Source organism: Chelonoidis abingdonii, chromosome 1 (genome assembly GCF_003597395.2).
Source record: "Chelonoidis abingdonii isolate Lonesome George chromosome 1, CheloAbing_2.0, whole genome shotgun sequence".
NCBI classification, from domain to species: Eukaryota; Metazoa; Chordata; order Testudines; family Testudinidae; genus Chelonoidis; species Chelonoidis abingdonii.
In genome coordinates, this window is record NC_133769.1 from 321,041,912 (window position 1) to 321,060,180 (window position 18,269).

The window sequence follows — 18,269 nt, forward strand, 5'->3', positions numbered from 1 at the left end:
ACTGTCAATGCTATCCTTGTGTTTTGTATTCTTTGCAGCTGAAACCTTGTCCATAGGCACATCCTCCACACCTGGACACAGACATTCCCAGATTAGTAGGCAGAAAAAGAAAATTTGGGAGGACATGTTCAATGAGTTAATGCGTGCCTCTGAGAATGACGAGACGGAGCTCAGCGCATGGAGGATTGTACTGTCAGAGAGCCTGCACAATGACCACGAGGACAGGGAACACAAGAGTGACACGCAGGACAAGATGGTGCAGATTATGAGGTAGCAAACAGACATGTTGGGGCATCTGGTTGAGGTTAAAGAAAGTCAGCTGGATGGCAGCGTCCCACTGCAGCCTATGCTGAACCTGCTGCTATCATTGCCAAGTTCCACATCCGCCTCTCCCAGACGTCCTATGAGGTGGAGAGTTTGGAATCCATTGCACTCAACTCCAGGGGAGGGTACAAGGACCAGAAGGCGCCCAGTCCCACGCCTTTGATTGTTGTTGCAGTGGAATTGTAAACAAGCTCTCCTTGTTTCCCCCGCCCTCTCAGTGTTCTCAGCTGTTTTGCCCCAGGTTATCTTACTTTTCTTTGCTGCCTCTCGGTGTTTGTGAGCATAATAAAACTTAATGGATTGAGAAGAAAAGGCTCTTTAGTCATTCAGGACACCGTGGTTAGCAGGGGTGCAGTTTACAGGGGAATACATGCACTGAAGGAGACAGCTAGGTAAAGAACAACACACATAAGTGTCACATTACTGTTGGTCATTGATGAAACTAGTTTTCAAAGCCTCATGGAGATGCAGCATGCCTCGATGTGTTCTTCTTATTGCCCTAGTGGCTGGCTGCTCAAAATTGGCTGCCAGGCGATCTGCCTCCACCCGCCGCCCCGCCAGAAACTCTTCTCCCTTTGTTTCACAGATATTACGGTATGCACAGCAGGCAGCAATAACCATGGGGATATTGCTTTCACTGAGGTCTAACCTAGGAAGCAGACTACACCAGGGATCTTTTAAATACCCAAAAGCACATTCCACCACCATTCTGCACTTGCTCAGCCTATGGTTGAACTGGTCCTTACTGCTGCTGACGCTGCCTGTGTACAGCTTCATGAGCCCTGGGAGCAAGGGATAGGCTGGGTCTTCCAGGATCACAACTGGCATTTCAACATCACCAATGGTTGTTTTGCAGTCTGGAAAGAAAGTTCCTGCTTGCAGCTTTCTGAACAACCTGAAGTTCCTAAAGATGCATGCGTCATGCACCTTTCCCGACCATCCCATGTGATGGTGAAACAGCCCCTGTGATCCACCAGGGCTTGCAACACCATTAAGAAGTACCCTTTCGATTTATGTACTCTTTGGCAAGGTGGTCAGGTCCCAAGATAGGGATATGCGTTCCGTCTATCGCCCCACCAGTTAGGGAATCCCATTATGGCAAAACCATCCACTATGTCCTGCATGTTGCCCAGAGTCACTATCATTCTTAGCAGAAGTCTGTGGATTGCCCTGGCAAGTTGGATCACAGCAGACCCCACAGTAGATTTACCCATTCCAAATTGATACCCCACTGACCAGCAGCAGTCTGACACTACAAGTTTCCACAGAGCTATCACCACTCGCTTCTCAATTGTCAGAGCAGCTCTCATTTTATTATTGCTGCACTTCAGGGCAGGGGAAAACTCTTCGCACAGTTCCATGAAAGTGGCCTTGCACATTCAAAAGTTCTGCAGCCACTGCTCATCATCCAACAGCTGCATAACTATGTGGGCCCACCAGTCAGAGCTTGTTTCCCAGGCCCAGAAGCAGCGCTCCACTGTGTAAAGGTGATGCACAACTGTTGCCAGTATCTGTAAATTGCTCCGCTCCAGGGCTTCTAGCAGGGCTGCTTGCATGGCATCACATTGTTCTGCGTGGTGGCTCCTGTATCAGCTGAGCAAATACTGTAGGATAAGGCATGAGGTGTTTGTAATGCTCACAACAGTGTACAGCTGATTGGGGTCCATGCTTGCTGTGCTATGGCGTCTGCACAGGTAACCCAGGGTTAGGAAAAAAAGACACCAAAAAGGCTTGGTTTGTTTGCTGCCGATTTCAAGGAGGGAGGTAAGTGCATCATGGGAGGCTAATGCCATGTTCCCATAACCACCCGCGCAAAGGTTTTGGTCCCATGAGGCACTGCAAGCCCAACCCAACATTCCACTCAGCTCCATGCACTGTGGGATAGCTACCCACAGTGCAGCGCTCCATGTGTCAATGCAAGCCCTGCTAGTGAGGATGTGTTCCGCCGACACAATGTGCATAGTGGGGATATGCAGAATCGACTGGCTTAAATCGGAGCCTCAATGTCGACTTAAATAAAATCAAAAATTTTTGTAGTGTAGACACACTCTTAGATAATATTACCCATTTTCATGCTGCGGCTCCCACCTCCATTTTTTATATGGGTATTAACTTCATTTGCTGTAAAGGAGACACAGGCAACTGAATTCAGGCCTTGGCAGGTAAATGAAGTTGAGCTGGTTTTCAGCTATCTTGTTTTAAAGTTAATTTATTTGTATTTAGAAATCTACACACAAACACATTGGGTTACAGATTTTGGGATCTTAAACAGCTTTCATAAAGGAAATGTTACTTCTAATCAACACCAAAACTTCTTGTATAATACATTAATTTTTAAAAGTTGAAAACACCAACTCCAATTTAATCTGCCTTTGTTTGGCACTGAATAAAGATATTTCTAATTACTACATTTACATTTGATGGTAAAAACACAGCATTTTCATAGAGCATCCAATTAATGCTGGATTTTGGGATGTGTGTCCTGCCTCTAGCAAACTGAGAGCCTGGAGGATAAAAATGTTTTAAAAAGTTGTGGAGTGTTCCATGTACAGCTGTGGCCTCATAGGCTGTAATATACCAACAACTCCTTAACTTTAACAACATGCTGGCCAAATAATACATGACTTGATCCTCCAAGGATCCAATTATCTCTTGAGAGATGCTGAGTGATGGGTGTGAAGGGTGCTGGTACTTTGCAGCAGGCACACAGACCTCTGCAGGATCGGGCACACTGTTTGTAAGGGGAACTGTAACACTGGTCAGTTAGAGCTACTAGTGCAGCTCTGCTAGTTAAAACCAGTGATGACACGTCTCTGTTTTTCTCACGGTCCTTTAACTGAGTTGGATCTTGCTCAAGGGCAAAGCACCCACTGACTTTAGGTGAAGCACGATTGAGCCCAACGTACAACTATTCCCATTGGATCACGTTCTGTAATGATGCTATAATGTAGTAACCTGGAACAATTTGAAGGCTGCAATAACAAACCAATCTTTGCGTTCCATATCGTATCACTGCCAATTTAATGAGACTAAACCCACGTCAGGTGTGCTGGAGACCTCACAGAATTGTGCTTTGCAATAACAATAATTGTTTTATGACAGTAACCGAATACAGGACTCTGTCTTAATCAAGGATGCTACTGTATTACATTTGGACACAATGGACAGTTACTGAGAGTACATCATACCAATTACATAAGTGTGTATGGGTCTGTCCTGCACACCCTTATTCGCCTGGGGCTAGGTTATACCACTTCAGCACAGTCCAAACTATAGGGATATGTAGAGCATTGGGAGGTATGTAGGCTCAACATACGTGACCCTGAACTCCCTAGAGCAGGACAAAGGCACCCCCACTACTACACCTCTTAATGGGGTACAGCTTATTCTCCTATCATGCATACTGGGCCCATTCCGTAGTGTGGAGGGGGGGCTGGGCTATGGCCTCACCTCCCACCAGCTCTTCTTATCCTCACTGGGGCACTGTACAACACTGGTGGAGTAGGGAGAGCGCAGGCTCTGTGAAGGGACTGCAACATTGCTTGGCCCTTACACAGGCAATGCCAAGAAGGATTTGCCTTGCTCTGCCACCCCACTATGGATCCATGTAAGGAGAAGGCAGAATCTGGCCCTTCACTAGTTATGACCGATGTTAGTAGCTCCACTGAGGTAAGAACTCCTCTTGCCTATAAGGGCTCTTAATACAGGCAATCAGCTGCCAGCAACGGTAATGGGAGTTATGTGTCTCTCAAAGAGAGAAAAGGCTGCTCAGATTGTGTTTACAATAAGCTAGAGTAGCACTGAAGTGTGGAAAGGAGGTGTGTTGTATTTGTGATGCAGAGGCAGAAACCATCCCCCTGAGAAGCAGGTAGTCCTGTCAACTGCATGCAAGTAGGTTCTAAAAATATCTTTACAACATACAGTACAACTTGAGTTTACAACTGTACATATTTATTCTAGCTGCTTTTGCTAAATAAAATTAAGCAAATATGTCAAAGTGTATGTGAAAGTTGACTTAGAGAGGCTTTACACAGAAAGATTCAATGGACAGGTACACAGACAAAATTAATGTTTGTTAACAAAAGTATTATTTTAGTTTTGTTTTAATAACAATTTAAATACTGAAATGACATCACAATTAAAAACAAAATAACAAAAAACTCAACTCAACAACTTTAAAATTGGCCAAGGTGCCAATTTGTCTATTAAATCAGTGTGGTGGCATTTTTGTGAAAACGATCTTGTCCAGAAGGCGCTATCCAGTGAAAAGTCAATGACACACTAACAAAGGGAAATCCAGGTAAGAGGGATACAACTGCAGAGAAGAATTATAACATCCACCTAGAACTATATTTAAATTTGGCAGGAAGTCAGTGTGTATGCATGGATGTGTATACGTATGAGAGAAAGGTGGCATTACCAGTATATACATGAAGCTACGGCCAGATGCCATTTTCCATGCTCTAAGATGAAAAGTATCACTAATAAAAGGGGAAATGGAAACTAAAAAGAGGAAGAAAAATCAAAGAGAACTTTAAAAGTCACCTCTTTCATGATTAATAGTCCTCAATGGTAAACGTCGCATGCACTATTTCCCTCAAAAGCTGGACAAAGTTGTTCCATTCCCAATGTATTTCCTTCACTTCTTTTCATGAAGAAAGGTTTGAGAAAGCAGATCGCTGGGACGAAATACTACAAACTTCTAAATTAGTGAAAGAACTTCCAGCATCACTAGTGTATTCTGGGTAGGAGGCACTGGAAGAGATGATGTTTTTCAGCCTCTGAAGTGCAATGATTAATAGCAAAAGAAGAAATGCTAAGAGACTGAGAAATACAGAAACATAGACATAGACATTTGATAAGCGGCCAGATGAGGAATCCACTGAAGTTGACAGGGATGTGGGATATAGCTCCAGAAAAGTCCCATTTTCCATGTTTCCTACTAATCCAGATGAAGGGTCAAGTTCTGACATTTTGTGTGCGTGTTTTGAAGGGAATAGATGTTGTAGTCAAAGGCAGTCTTAGAAGTATAAAAAATGCTGTATTCTAGATGCTTTCATTTTTCCATCACAACATAGACATAATGGGTCACCCTGTGATCAGTTATTCTTCACTTCTCAAACCCACAGGTCATATAAGATGCTGTATCCTTCAGTCCTGAAAGAAAAGAACAATAGAATTAATTTACTATTAGACCATGTGCTTTAATTGTTCACCTGAGGCAATGTAATTTTAAAAACAGTAAATTATTTCCCCATACAGTTGACCTCAAGAACTTAAAAAAGAAAAGAAAAGAAAAAATAAATCAGTATCTGTTGCTTTATGGTCTGTTTTCCCCAAAAAGCAGGGGTAGAAGGAAAATTCGGCACATAAAATTCCCACAGCTTTTACTAGAGATTAGCCAGATCTAAAACTCCCGATCCAAACAGCTCTGAACTTGGTGTGGGAGAAAGTCTTGGACTGCAAACCCAGATCCAAATTTCTCACTGACTATATCCACATGGACCCAAATGAACCTCAGAATCCAAGCACCCTCGAATTTTGTAGAGGTGGGATGTTTCATAATGAAGATCCAAATCTGAATTTAGTGCCTCGGGCCATCCCTACTGATGTCATCAACAGACATGTTTGCCAGCTCATGCGTCATGTGATGCCTCAACATGAACTAAACTAGTGATATCCCAGCTACTCCCAAGCCCTGTTGGAGCATGGTGCTGGCCAAATAAATGCTATTTCATAACACTGCTCTACAGCCAAAATGCTTCTGAAATAAATGTAGTCAAACTTTACTAATTCTGGGTCACTGAGAATGAAAATGATGCTTAAAATTGTTGATTGGCTCTAGTCTAGCTGTTGGGCTCCCGACTACAGCAGTGGAATCTCCTGGCAGGTGATGTTAGGGTTTCCATGTTCCGTGACCGTCAAAAGGATCTTGTCCCATTCTTCTTCATGGAAGGTGATCTTGTAGCCTGCAACAACATCGATGGTGTGATGGCAGCCCTCAACATCGTTCACGATCCAGATGAGTGGAGACTGTTCATTGATTCATCGAAGACGAGTCTTAAAGCTGTTTTGCTGCACAATGGCAATGTTTTGCCATCAATTCCAGTTGGTCATGCAGTCCATATGAAGGAAACCTATGACAACATGAAACAACTTTTGAGGTGCATAAACTATGACCAACATCAGTGGCAGCTTTGTGGCGATTTGAAGGTTGTTGCTCTCTTGCTTGGTCTGCAGACTGGATACACAAAGTACTGCTGTTTTCTCTGCGAATGGGATAGTCGTGCAAGAGATTCCCACTACATCAAGAAAGATTGGCCACTCCGACAGTCATTGGAGCCTGGGAGGAAAAGTGTTCAGCATCCACCACTTGTTGAATCAAGGAAGATTTTGTTACCACCCTTACACATCAAGCTGGGTCTGATGAAGAACTTTGTCAAGGCCATTGACAAAACACAAGCAGCTTTCAAGTACCTCCGTGGAAAATTTCCAAGGTTAAGTGAAGCTAAGATAAAGGAAGGTGTCTTTGTTGGTCCTCAGATTCGTGAACTTCTTCGAGATGATGCATTTGACCATGCACTGCGTGGCAAGGAAAAGACGGCATGGAAAGCCTTCCAGTTAGTGGCAATAAATTTTCTCGGAAACAACAAGGCAGACAACTACAGGTTGTTGGTGGAAAACCTCCTCAAGGCATACAAAAGCCTTGGTTGCAACATGTCACTAAAGATACATTTTTTGCACTCTCATCTAGATTTTTTTCCACCGAACTGCGGAGCAGTGAGCGACGAGCACGGCGAGCGATTTCACCAGGACATTGCAACAATGGAGAAACGCTATCAGGGCAAATGGAGCCCATCAATGCTTGCAGACTATTGCTGGACAGTGACAAGAGATGCTCCGTTTAATGAATACAAGAGACAAGCCAAGAAGCGCCGAGTAGACACTGAATAGGACTAAACTATGTACATAATAGTTTTTTGCCTTTTGTTTCATAATAAATTTTATTTATATAACCCTTTTGCTGATTTTTAAAGTGTTACATAAACAGGACAGGTGAAATATTATCATGTAAAGCAACCATAAACACATGAAAAGACCTAGGTTTACAATTTATGATTAAAACTCTACTATCTACACAATATACATAGACATAAAATGTAAAAACTTAAATATCTTAGAAACAGTAGCCAATCAGTTGTTTTAATTGTCATATTTGAATTCAGCACATCAAAATACATAATAAATAGCACATTTTATCTCTGAAGCAGACGACTTCTCAAAAATTGTAGACCAGTGTAATCTATGGTGAAGGTTTGTGCTACAGTATGACTTCTTTGCTATGGGAATCTTTACAACATGCAGGAATTCAGGAACTGGCCACCAACTTTCTGTTTCCACACCAGAAAAAAAATTAAAAAATCCTTATAAAGAGTTAAACTTGTAATCCTAGAGTCAGGTTTTTAAGCAAGGTGAGAGATGGTAAACCCACTACTGCTATTAAACCTATATCTCTGTGATGTCTTGTTTGAGGTAACCAGAACCAGAGAAATTGCCTCGGCTTATTTATTTTACATTTATAAAATGTGCTGATCTAATTTCACAAAGTGCATATACAAAGATTTAAATGCAAGAATCAAGTCATTACCAGGCTGATCTGTTTTGATAAGGTGGCTTCAATAAAATAAACTTCTCAGCCAAAAACTGCACCTTTTCCTTCCGACACCCACAATTCAGCAAACTTAGCCTCAATCTAAGGCAGGGGTGGGCAAACTTTTTGGCCTGAGGGCCACATCTGGGTATAGAAATTGTATAGCGAGCCATGAATGCTCACGGAATTGGGGCTCAGGTGTGGGACAAGGTGAGGGCTCTGGCTGGGGGTGCGGGCTCTGGGGTGGTGCCAGAAACGAGGAGTTCAGGGTATGGGAGGGGGTTGGAGTACAAGGGGGGGTGAGGGCTCCAGCTGGAGGTGTGGGCTCTGGGATGGGGCTGGGCATGAGGGGTTTGGGGTATACGAGGGTGCTCTGGGCTGGGACTGAGGGGTTTGGAGGGCAGGAGGGGGATCAGGGCTGGAGCAGGGGGTTGGGACATGGGGGGATGGCTCAGGGGTGCAGGCTCTGGGCAGCACTTACCTCAAGCAGCTCCCGGAAGCAGCGGCATGTCCCCCCTCTGGCTGCAACGTGGAGGCATGGCCAGGAGGCTTTGCTGCATGCTGCCCCATCTGCAGGCACCGTCCCTGTAACTCCCATTGGCCGCAGTTCCTGAGCAATGGGAGCTGTGAGGGTGGCGCTTGGGGCAAGGAAAGAGTGTGGAGTGGAGCCCCCTGGCTTCCCCTACACATAGGAGCTGGAGAAGGACATGCTGCTGCTTCCAGGAGCTGCGCAGAGCGGCCCCTGACCCTGCTCCTCGGCTGGAAGGGGTCAAGCTCCAGACCCTGCTCCCCAGCGGGAGCTTGAGGGCTGGATTAAAATGGCTGGTGGGCCAGATCCAGCCCACGGGCCGTAGTTTGCCCACCCCTGATCTAAGGGCTCATCTAGACAAACACTTAGTTCACTGCACTCTGGGGTGCAAATCTACTCTGTACTAATGTGCTACACAGTAAAGTGCCTGTGTGGACCCTGCTGCTGCACACTACAAGTTCCCTAGCGTGCTTTAACTTACTCCTGTTTCAAAGCGAGGTCAATCAAAGCACACCACAAAACTCTTCATGGGTGGTAGGCTGGCAGAAGGGTCTGCATTGACACTTAAAGTGGGGCAGACTAGTGCAGGGTAGATTTATACCCCAGTTTGCCATGAACTAAGACTTAAGGTTTGTATAGACAAGCCCTAAGAGAGTGGATTCCATAGACGGAGGAGGGCCCTTCAACTGAAAATACTTTGCTTCCAGACCCCTCATGTTTAAATCTGGAGGCTCAGGTGCCTCAGATGATCCTAACAGTCAGGGTAAAACTGAGGCAAGAGGAGGTTTATACTAGTGGCTTTTGCACCATGGAGCCAATCCCCAGTGTAGATATGCTGCACCAGAGTTCGAAAGGGCTAAATCAGTAGAAAATGAGTGTAAAATGCTAATATTCTGTTTTGATACCTCTGTACGCCAGTGTCCATTAACTTTGTACTCGTGTCAATAGCTACTCAAGCTACAAGGCATTGGAGAATCACACCAACTACTTATCTATCTATCTACACGTACATCCATCCCTTAAATGCACCTGCTGAATCCTCTTATATTGTTGGAGAAAGGTAGTGACCTTTTCTTCCCCTACAAGAAGAGAACATCTATAGAGAACCAAAGTCTCCAGCATGAAGCTGAAGAAGACAGGGTCCCACCTATGATGAACTTGCTTTGAACCTTAAACTTTAGTTTCAATTCAGTTTAAGTATTTTTAACCTTCATTTCCAGGCTTTGAGGAACATTTTTATCTACTCTTTTTAATGCTTTGTAGAGAAGAGAAGGATTTTCCCTTGCCAAGATTTTCCTTCTAAAACTACATTTATTAGGTTTGTATCTGCACCTTTCTACTATATCAGTGAGAATCTGATACTCTCCAGCAGATGAAAGTAAGCAAAGTTGATTTTACAGGTGCCTTAAGGCTCTGCTGTATCCAACCCTGCACAGGTGCATAAGAGAGGAGGAAGAACACGAGTGAATCTTTCATTGTTGTGCCCCTGAGAAAGGGCAGGCAATATTGTAGTCTAGGGATGGAAAAGACAGTGAAAGATTAGTGTCACTAACAGCTCTAGACTATCCAGAGGGACCAGGGAGGAGCCTGGACCAAGGAGCCCAGGTTGCATGCTGTTCAAAACAAACACAGCAGTCATTTTCCCCTGACCTCCAGGAGGCACTGTACCCTATCTAACCCTAAGCCTCTTTGCACATGTCCAGTTCAGAATCAGCCATGAGTGAAACAGGAAGTTGAACTTCTGATGCAAGGAACTCTTCAGCCTTCATCTAACATCATCTTAAAGGGCAAAGAGATTACCCAATAGTAAAACCAAACCAAACCAAACCACACAAATAAAACCCTTAAAAAAACTGAATTACCTGTTCCTAAAATAAGTGGTTTTTATTACAGACTACATTGGACATCTTGAGAGGACTCACATTTTCAAATGCAACCAGTTTTAATTAAACATTGTTATCGTTATTAAGGCCCAGTTCTGCCATTTTACTGCCATTGAGTAGCATCTTACTTCATAGATAATCCTCTGTGACTTCACTAAAGCTTCCTGCAGCGTAGATTCCATGCCATGTAAATAGCAGTGGCAGAATCAGGCCCTTAAAATAATCATGTTATCACTTTGTGGTCTTTTTTGGATGTCACACTAAAGCATCTTGCTATGTTTCCATGAAAATGTTCCAACACTCTTGCCCATAATGCTCCACCTTCTCATTTTACCTTTGAAATTTATATTTCCTGTCAATTCTCCTAACGTAATTAAGAATCTGTTTCTTCACGAGGCTGACACTTCACTTGCCTGTGAGAAAAGCAAGAAATTGTACTAATGATCCTCAAGAAGGATGAGATAAGTTTCTGCTGGTGCTGTTTCTTCTCTGGCAGACTAGTAAAAGCCTAAGGAGACACCTACTGAGAGTGCTAAAAAATCTGACTTGCAGTTTCCATAATAATTAGCATAGAGTTACCCATTATGCTTTTCACTGTAAATTACATTTAGGAGAAACACTATATGCCATAAATAGCCCTAAGTACCCAAGTAAGAATGACTAAACTAAGCAGTAAAAAGTCTTTTAATATTACAATTGTTTTTCATACCTAGACTCCAGAGTGAGTGAATGCAATCTAAGTGTCTCCATAGATAAACAAATAATTACACTGTGGTATGAAATCTGCCTTGGTTTTACTGTACACTGTTTTGCCATTCTTAATTAGGCATCCAAATGGCCTAAATTGTGTCCACAAAATAATTAAAGGTGCAAAAATGCACCTGCAAATTTCAGACACAAAAAAGAAGGCTGGGTTTTGAAAATCTGACCCTTTTGGTATATATCTTTATACTGATTCATAAAATATGTTGAAACAAACCACTGTTTTAACCCCAATATTATTTACACCAAGGAATAATATTTAAAGTACACTGTGAAATCAGTTCTATTAGACTCAACAGGGAGAGATTCTCCTTTACTTTAGTGGCACAAAGTGAAGTAATGGGATAAAATGTAATGATTTCTTAGTCCGTAATTACTTAAAATGTCTTATGGCTAGATTATGTTTAAAAAGATATGCTTTGATATAAAAGATTTTGTCCTCGATTAATCATCACAGTGAACAGCGGATCAGTTGTTAATTGCATTTCTCTATAATAATCTAAGAAATTAATTCACGCTTGTTTTAATTTGGTAAAACATGGGAGATTTATTCAAAATTCTTTATAAAACTTTAAATCTGGTATGTCCTACTTTTGCAGTTAAGAATTATGGACCAATTCAATAAAGCATTTTAGGCCCATGCTTTGCTTTAAGCACACAAGTTGTTTCAGTTACTTCAAGGAAACTAATAATAGGCTTAAAGTTAAGCATGCATATCGATAGATAGATAGGTAGATAGATAGATAGACAGACAGATAGATAGATATAGGGCCAGCTCTAGCCATTTCGCCGCCCCAAGCACGGCAGCACACCGGGGGAGCGCTCTGCTGCTCGCTGGTCCCGCGGCTCCGGTAGACCTCCCGCAGGTCCCAGAGCCGCGGGACAAGCGGACCCTCCGCAGGCACGCCTGCAGGAGGTCCACTGGAGCTGCCTGCCGCCCTCCCGGCAACCGGTAGAGCGCCCCCCGCAGTGTGCCGCCCCAAGCACGCGCTTGGTGCGCTGGGACCTGGAGCCGGCCCTGGATAGATATGACTTGCTGTACTGGAGGCCTTTATGCTCAATGTAGATCATTACAATATCAATTAGATTGTTGTTTTTTAAAAAACTGAATATTGTGTATCAATATAATAGACAATATAAAACCTTATATTCAAATGGACTAGCCTCCAGTTCCCTTACTCACACTGAGTAGTACCTGAGTATCTGGCCCAACGTAAGCATGAAGTGATGTGAATATGCCTACCACAAGATAAGAGGGACTCTTTGAAAACATTTTGGGGCAACCCAGAAAAAAACGCGTTCTATTTAAAATACATATTTAAGAGGAAGAAACTTCATATAGAAATGTTAGAGTCAAATGTATCTCAGGTGCATTTGACAAATTTTCATTATCCCATTGACATTAATGGCAAAGTCCTATTGACTTCAATGGGAACACGATAGGCCCTGCAGTTCTGATGTTATTCATAGGAAGGCATAGAACCTGTTATGAGAAAAGAAAATGAGATAGACAGGTAGGCTCTATCTTGCTATGTTCCCTTGGGTAGTTTCTGTATCATGAAGAAGCTGGAAAGCAGCCAGATTTCCCCATCCAGGCCCTGCTAGCATAGGTGGTTAGCACTGACGTAAGTGCTGTGTGATAGGGTGTATCAGGCCCTGTAAGGTCCCCTGCTGGAGGCCTCTTGGTCCTACCACACCCTGCTCCAGGTAACAGTAGCAGCGGTGGGCCCTCCAAGCTGCATAGAGAGGCTGAGGGGAAGCAGACAACCAGAGAGAGGCTGCAGGGAGCAGCCAATCAGAGCCCAGCAAGGTCATATAAAAGTTGCTGCTGACAGCAGATCGGGTGCTCCTGGCTAGATGCAGGAGTTACAATATCCGGACAGAGCAGTTCCTAGCTGGAGTCTGAGAAGGAAAGTGCTTTTGCTGATGACTGGGACTCAAGCAAGACTTCAGTGCTCTGAAGTAAGGGTGAAGCTGAAAGTGTTGGGGCTAAGAAGGGAAGTGGCCCAGGGAAATGCAGCAGCAAGTAGTTAAAGAGAAGCAGCTGGTGGCTGCTACTTATACAGCCCCTAGGTTGTGACCTGGAGAAGTGGGTGGGCCCCAATCATCTCCCCCACAGGCAGAGTGGCCTGAGCCCAGAGAAGGAAGCTTAACCAAGCCCAGAGAAGGGGCCAGAAGACCCTGAAGAGGGTCAGCATTTAATTGAACCATGTTAACCCAAAAGGGGATCAAACTGAACTAGTGACTCAGCTGGAGAACTGGGGTCTGGAAGGGTTGCTACAGAGCGAAAAGTCACCAGGGACAGGCCCAGGGCACTGCTCCATAATAGAGCAGGTACCATTGGAAGCTAGCTCAGAAGGGGCCAAGACTAATTAGGGTACTGTGGCCCTGTTAGAAGGACAGACAACTGAGCCTGGAGACAGGGCTACAGACCACGATGTTACAGACAGCACCATGAAAGCCCCTATTGGATTTGTAGCCCAGAAAGGGTCTGTTTTGTTTGTACACCTACCGATGATGTGTGACGCAGCCAGAGGGCCAAGTCACTGAAAACCTGCTTGAGAAGTTTAACTATCAACACAACAGGGGCCACCACAAGCAGAGCAAAGCTGAGAGAGTGCAGGTGCAGACACACCTGTCCAGTAGGGGCACTCACTTGAGGTGAGTGGTCTCATCACAGGCTGTGACTGAGATGTTCCTGCTTGAAGGAGTGTGGCTAAAGGATCCTGGACTGCCTTAAACTCTGCTTGGTCAAACTGGCTTCCCTACCCAGCCCCAAGCTTGGGGAGCCACAAACAGTATCTCCAGGCCCAATGAACAATTAGCACAGTATAGGATTGAGGCCTTGCTCTCATTGGTACAAGTGTGCAAATAATTGGAGGGAAAAATCTTGCCTAAACATCCTGGGCCAGATTCCTTCCTGGAATCCTAGAAATCATAGATATGCTCAATAAGTCATCTAGTCCAGTTCTCTGCAGGTGTCTAGACCATCCCTGTCAGGTGTTTGTCTAATCTGTTCTTAAAAACCTCCAATGATGGAGATTCCACAACCTCCATAGGTAATTTTTTCCAGAGCTTAATCATCCTGACAGGAAGTTTTTCCTAATGTTCAACCTAAATCTCCCTTGCTGCAATTTTTAAGCCCATTACTTCTTGTCTGTTCAGTGGTTAAGGAGTACAATTTATCACTCTTCCCTTTATAACAACCTTTTACATACTTGAAGACTGTTGTTATGTCCCCATTCAGTCTTCTCTTCTCCAGACCACACCAACACATTTTTTAAAATCTTCCCTCATAGATCATGTTTTCTAGATGTTTAATAATTTTTGTTGCTCTCCTCTGGATTTTCTCCAATTTGTCCACATCTTTCCTGAAATGTGGCACCAAGAACTGGACACTGTGCTGAACAGAGTGGAAGAACTACTTCTCATGTCTTGCTTACAACTCTCCTGCTACTACATCCCAGAAGATGGTGGTTGTTTTGTTTTTTTGCCATGGTGTTACATTGTTGACTCATATTTAGTTTATGATCCACAAGAGCCCCCAGATCTTTTTCTGTAGTGCTCCTCCTAGGCAGTCGTCTTCCATTTTGTATTTGTGCAATTGATTATTCCTCCCTAATTGCAGTACTTTGCATTTGTCCTTTAATTCAGACCATTTCTCCAGTTTGTCAAGATTATTTTGAATTCTAATCCTGTCCTCCAATGCGCTTGCAATCCCTCCCGGTTTGGTATCATCTGCAAACTTTATATGTGTATTCTCTCTGCCATTATCCAAATTATTTATGAAGATATTGAATAGAACTGAACTCAGGACAGATCTCTGTGGGACCCCACGATATGCCCTTCCAGATCAATTTTGAACCATTGAAAACTACTCTCTGAATATGGTTTTCCAGCCAGTTATGCACACACCTTACAGTGGGTTCATCTAGGCTATATTTCTCTAATTTGTTTATGACAAGGTCATGTGAGACAGTATCAAAAGCCTTACTAAAGTCAAGATATATGACCTCTACTGCTTCCCTCCTATCACAAGGCTTGTTATCCTGTCAAAGAAGGATATTAGGTTGGTTTGACATAATTTTAGCCTACCCCATTTACACTGATGTTCAGTATGTTAGCTGTTCAATCACTGCCAACTTTTTTAGTGAAAACCGAAACAAAAAAAGGCATTCTTTTGTCTACGCTTGAAAGTTGTTGTGGATTAAGGTAGGTGAATTTAAAGTTCAGCAGCTAGAATAGAAAAATTTAAAATGGGATAACTTCATGGATGGACACTTATTCCAGAATAAGAGTGTTCACAGATGGAGTTATTCCTGAATAGTTTATTCCTGCATAACTCCATCCCACATCAGTCCCAATAGTGAAGACTCTACAAGCTAATTCGAGCTCTCATTTACATTTGTGTAACCTTCCTGCCTTCAGATTAGGCCTTCACTGAGCAATCTCATGACATTTCAATATGTTGGCATAGCTTGAACTGATTGGAGCTTAGTAAACAAATCTGCTGATGATGCTAAAAAGAAAACAAATCTAGCTCCACTCTTTGTTTTGGCTCTTCAGCCCTAATAGGCGTAAAAAATAATAAATGCTTATTGTCACTTAAGACACAAGATATGACTGACTACATACCAGGAGACAGTCTATTGAATATGATTGTGCCATTCTTATATGGTCACTTTTCAAAGTAGAACTGCTCTTTAAATATTATCTGTCAGCTATTAGTCTTCCATTCATCTCTAAGTGTAATTCGCAGACTAAACCTGACTAATCTTATTCTAATTTATTGCCTGTTTACGTCTTTCCCTGAATGGCACCCCTCTGAAAGGCTATTTCTTGAGAAAATTACAATGAGCTGTTTTCAACAGCACAGACAACATCAATTAATACCATATCCTGACACCCAAATATGTTTAATGTTTTCATTAAATGTTGAGCAGTATGTGAGTCAGTAGTGGTCCCCAACTGCAGACTAAACTGGGTTACAAATGATTGCTGCAATCTCAACATGACATATAGTAAATAGGGTACTTTTTAGATAACCTTGGTTACACAGTGTTATAAATCTGTTACAATGCAGTTGCGTCTCTCTCCATATCTTGATTCAACCACTTTCTTTCATTGCCTGGCCTCAGCAAAAATGCAATTTAATGGATCTTCTTCACAATTGCTGGGGCTCTACATAGTTGGGAAGGCTGAGGAGTGGGGAACCAAAATAAGCCTGGGATATTCATTTTCTTCTGAGCGTATTGGTCACAGACCTTACGAGTTTTTTCAGGGATGGCACCTTGATTTCTTGTTTCTTTCTGACCTGTTGGGACTATGAGTTGAGATATATTTTAGCTATCATAGAGGTTTGTAAGTGCTCATGAAGAGTGCCAGTTTGAGATCACTGAAAATTGAAATGTTTTAGACACTAGTATTTTTGTTGGAATCTCCCTCCATCTCTCTCCTTTTCTCTGGTATCCTAAATAAATCCTAAATGAGCACCTCACAATCGTATTTTTTAAAATGTATTTATTTTCACAACCCCATGAGGCAGGGAAGTGCAATCATCACCCATTTTACAGAAGGTGAACTGAGATACACAAAGATTAAATGATTTACTCAAGGTCACACGAAGGCTGTAGTGGAACAGGGAATTGAACCTGGCTCCTGAAGTTCTAATTTAGAATACTAACCACTGAGTGTCTGTCCACTCCGCTCTACTGTCAGTACAGCTTCACTCATTGGAGCACTAATATAGACCAGCCTGTAGCATTTTAACCACCATGTCACTAGATGACAAGTGGTTTAAATGGCAGCAGTTGGTCTGCTTTACTGACCTCACTATTCATAGAATTCGCAGGACTGGAAGGGACCCAGAGAGGTCATCTAGTCCAGTCCCCTGCACTCATGGCAGGACTAAGTATTATTTATTGCCAGTACTGGTTGGAGAATGTAACTGTATTGTTTTCCTACATTTGTTTTCCTTTTTGCATGGAGCTTTATAAATATAAGACTTCTTTCAGCTAACAAAGCGTTCAACAAACTTGATATGCAGGGATCCCTTCAGCATTGAAGTGCAACCAGCACTGGTGTGGGAGGATGTAGCCTTTAAGTTGCATACAACCAAACTATGCAGTAGCTCAGAAGAGAGATGTAAGATCACTTTTTTCCAATTGAAGCTACAGGGTGATTAGTTGGGGAGACAGAACATAACTCCCCAGTGAGAATTTGGCCAGAATTACATGATTAGTACTCCCTATTGCTGTAAATATTGCCATTAGCAATTAGAAGTCCAAATAATAAGAATCTTGTTTTTACATTCATCTGAAAGATGGACCCTCCCACAGCACAGAGTCCTATGACACTATGCTGGGGCATGGGATCAGCTAAATAATGCCTCAGTGGGAAGAGTGCCACCTAGTGAAACACCAAAACTACTGCCTGCCACAACTAGTTATTTCCTCAGCAGTTTCCCATTAAAGTCCTAACTAGGCCCATCACTTTTTAGCTTATGAACTAACAAGATAGGAATCCCAGGTGATTTGGCTACTGATTAAATCAGGTGGTATTTGTGCAAGAGAAAATGTTGTTTGTTTTTTCTCCTTGGCTTCAAAAACGGACACTTAACCTGCTTCAAAGTCTTAGGGATACTTACCCTGCCCTTGATTAAATAGGCTAATGTGTGGGGTCTGTATTTTTACCATCTAGAATACATTTAATGGGTCAGATTTTCCATTGCTCTGTATGTGGTATAATCAGTTAAACCAATGCAGAGAGAGTGTAAATTGTTACCATTCTGACTCAAATGCACTTTACTTGCACTTTGTACCAAGGCTACACAAGGCGCAGGGCAACTTGGGATTGGGCCCAACCTGTGTAACATTTAGCTGTTTTCTTAGGCCTTGGCTACACTGGCACTTTACAGAGCTGCAACTTTCTCGCTCAGGGGTGTGAAAAAAACACCCCCCTGAGCACTGCAAGATACAGCGCTGTAAAGTGCCACTGTAACCAGTGCCCCAGAGCTGCAAGCTAATCCCCATGAGGAAGTGGAGTACGTGCAGCGCTGGGAGACCTCTCTCTCAGCGCTGGCGCTGCGACCACACTCACACTTCAAACCGCTGCCGCGGCA

General features: G+C 43.1%; 1 protein-coding gene across 2 annotated transcripts in view; it reads right to left on the reverse strand.

The window, feature by feature from the left end:
* Positions 1–3,545: 3,545 nt before the first annotated feature.
* The window catches only part of SERTM1 (serine rich and transmembrane domain containing 1), a 28,393-nt gene continuing 13,669 nt past the window's right edge, over positions 3,546–18,269 (reverse strand). For both annotated transcript variants that reach the window (XM_032805922.2, XM_032805921.2), the window contains exon 2: positions 3,546–5,481. In XM_032805922.2, the coding sequence (XP_032661813.1) occupies positions 4,974–5,297 (324 nt within the window). In that variant the 5' untranslated portion in view covers positions 5,298–5,481 and the 3' untranslated portion in view covers positions 3,546–4,973. The remainder of the gene's footprint in view (positions 5,482–18,269) is intronic.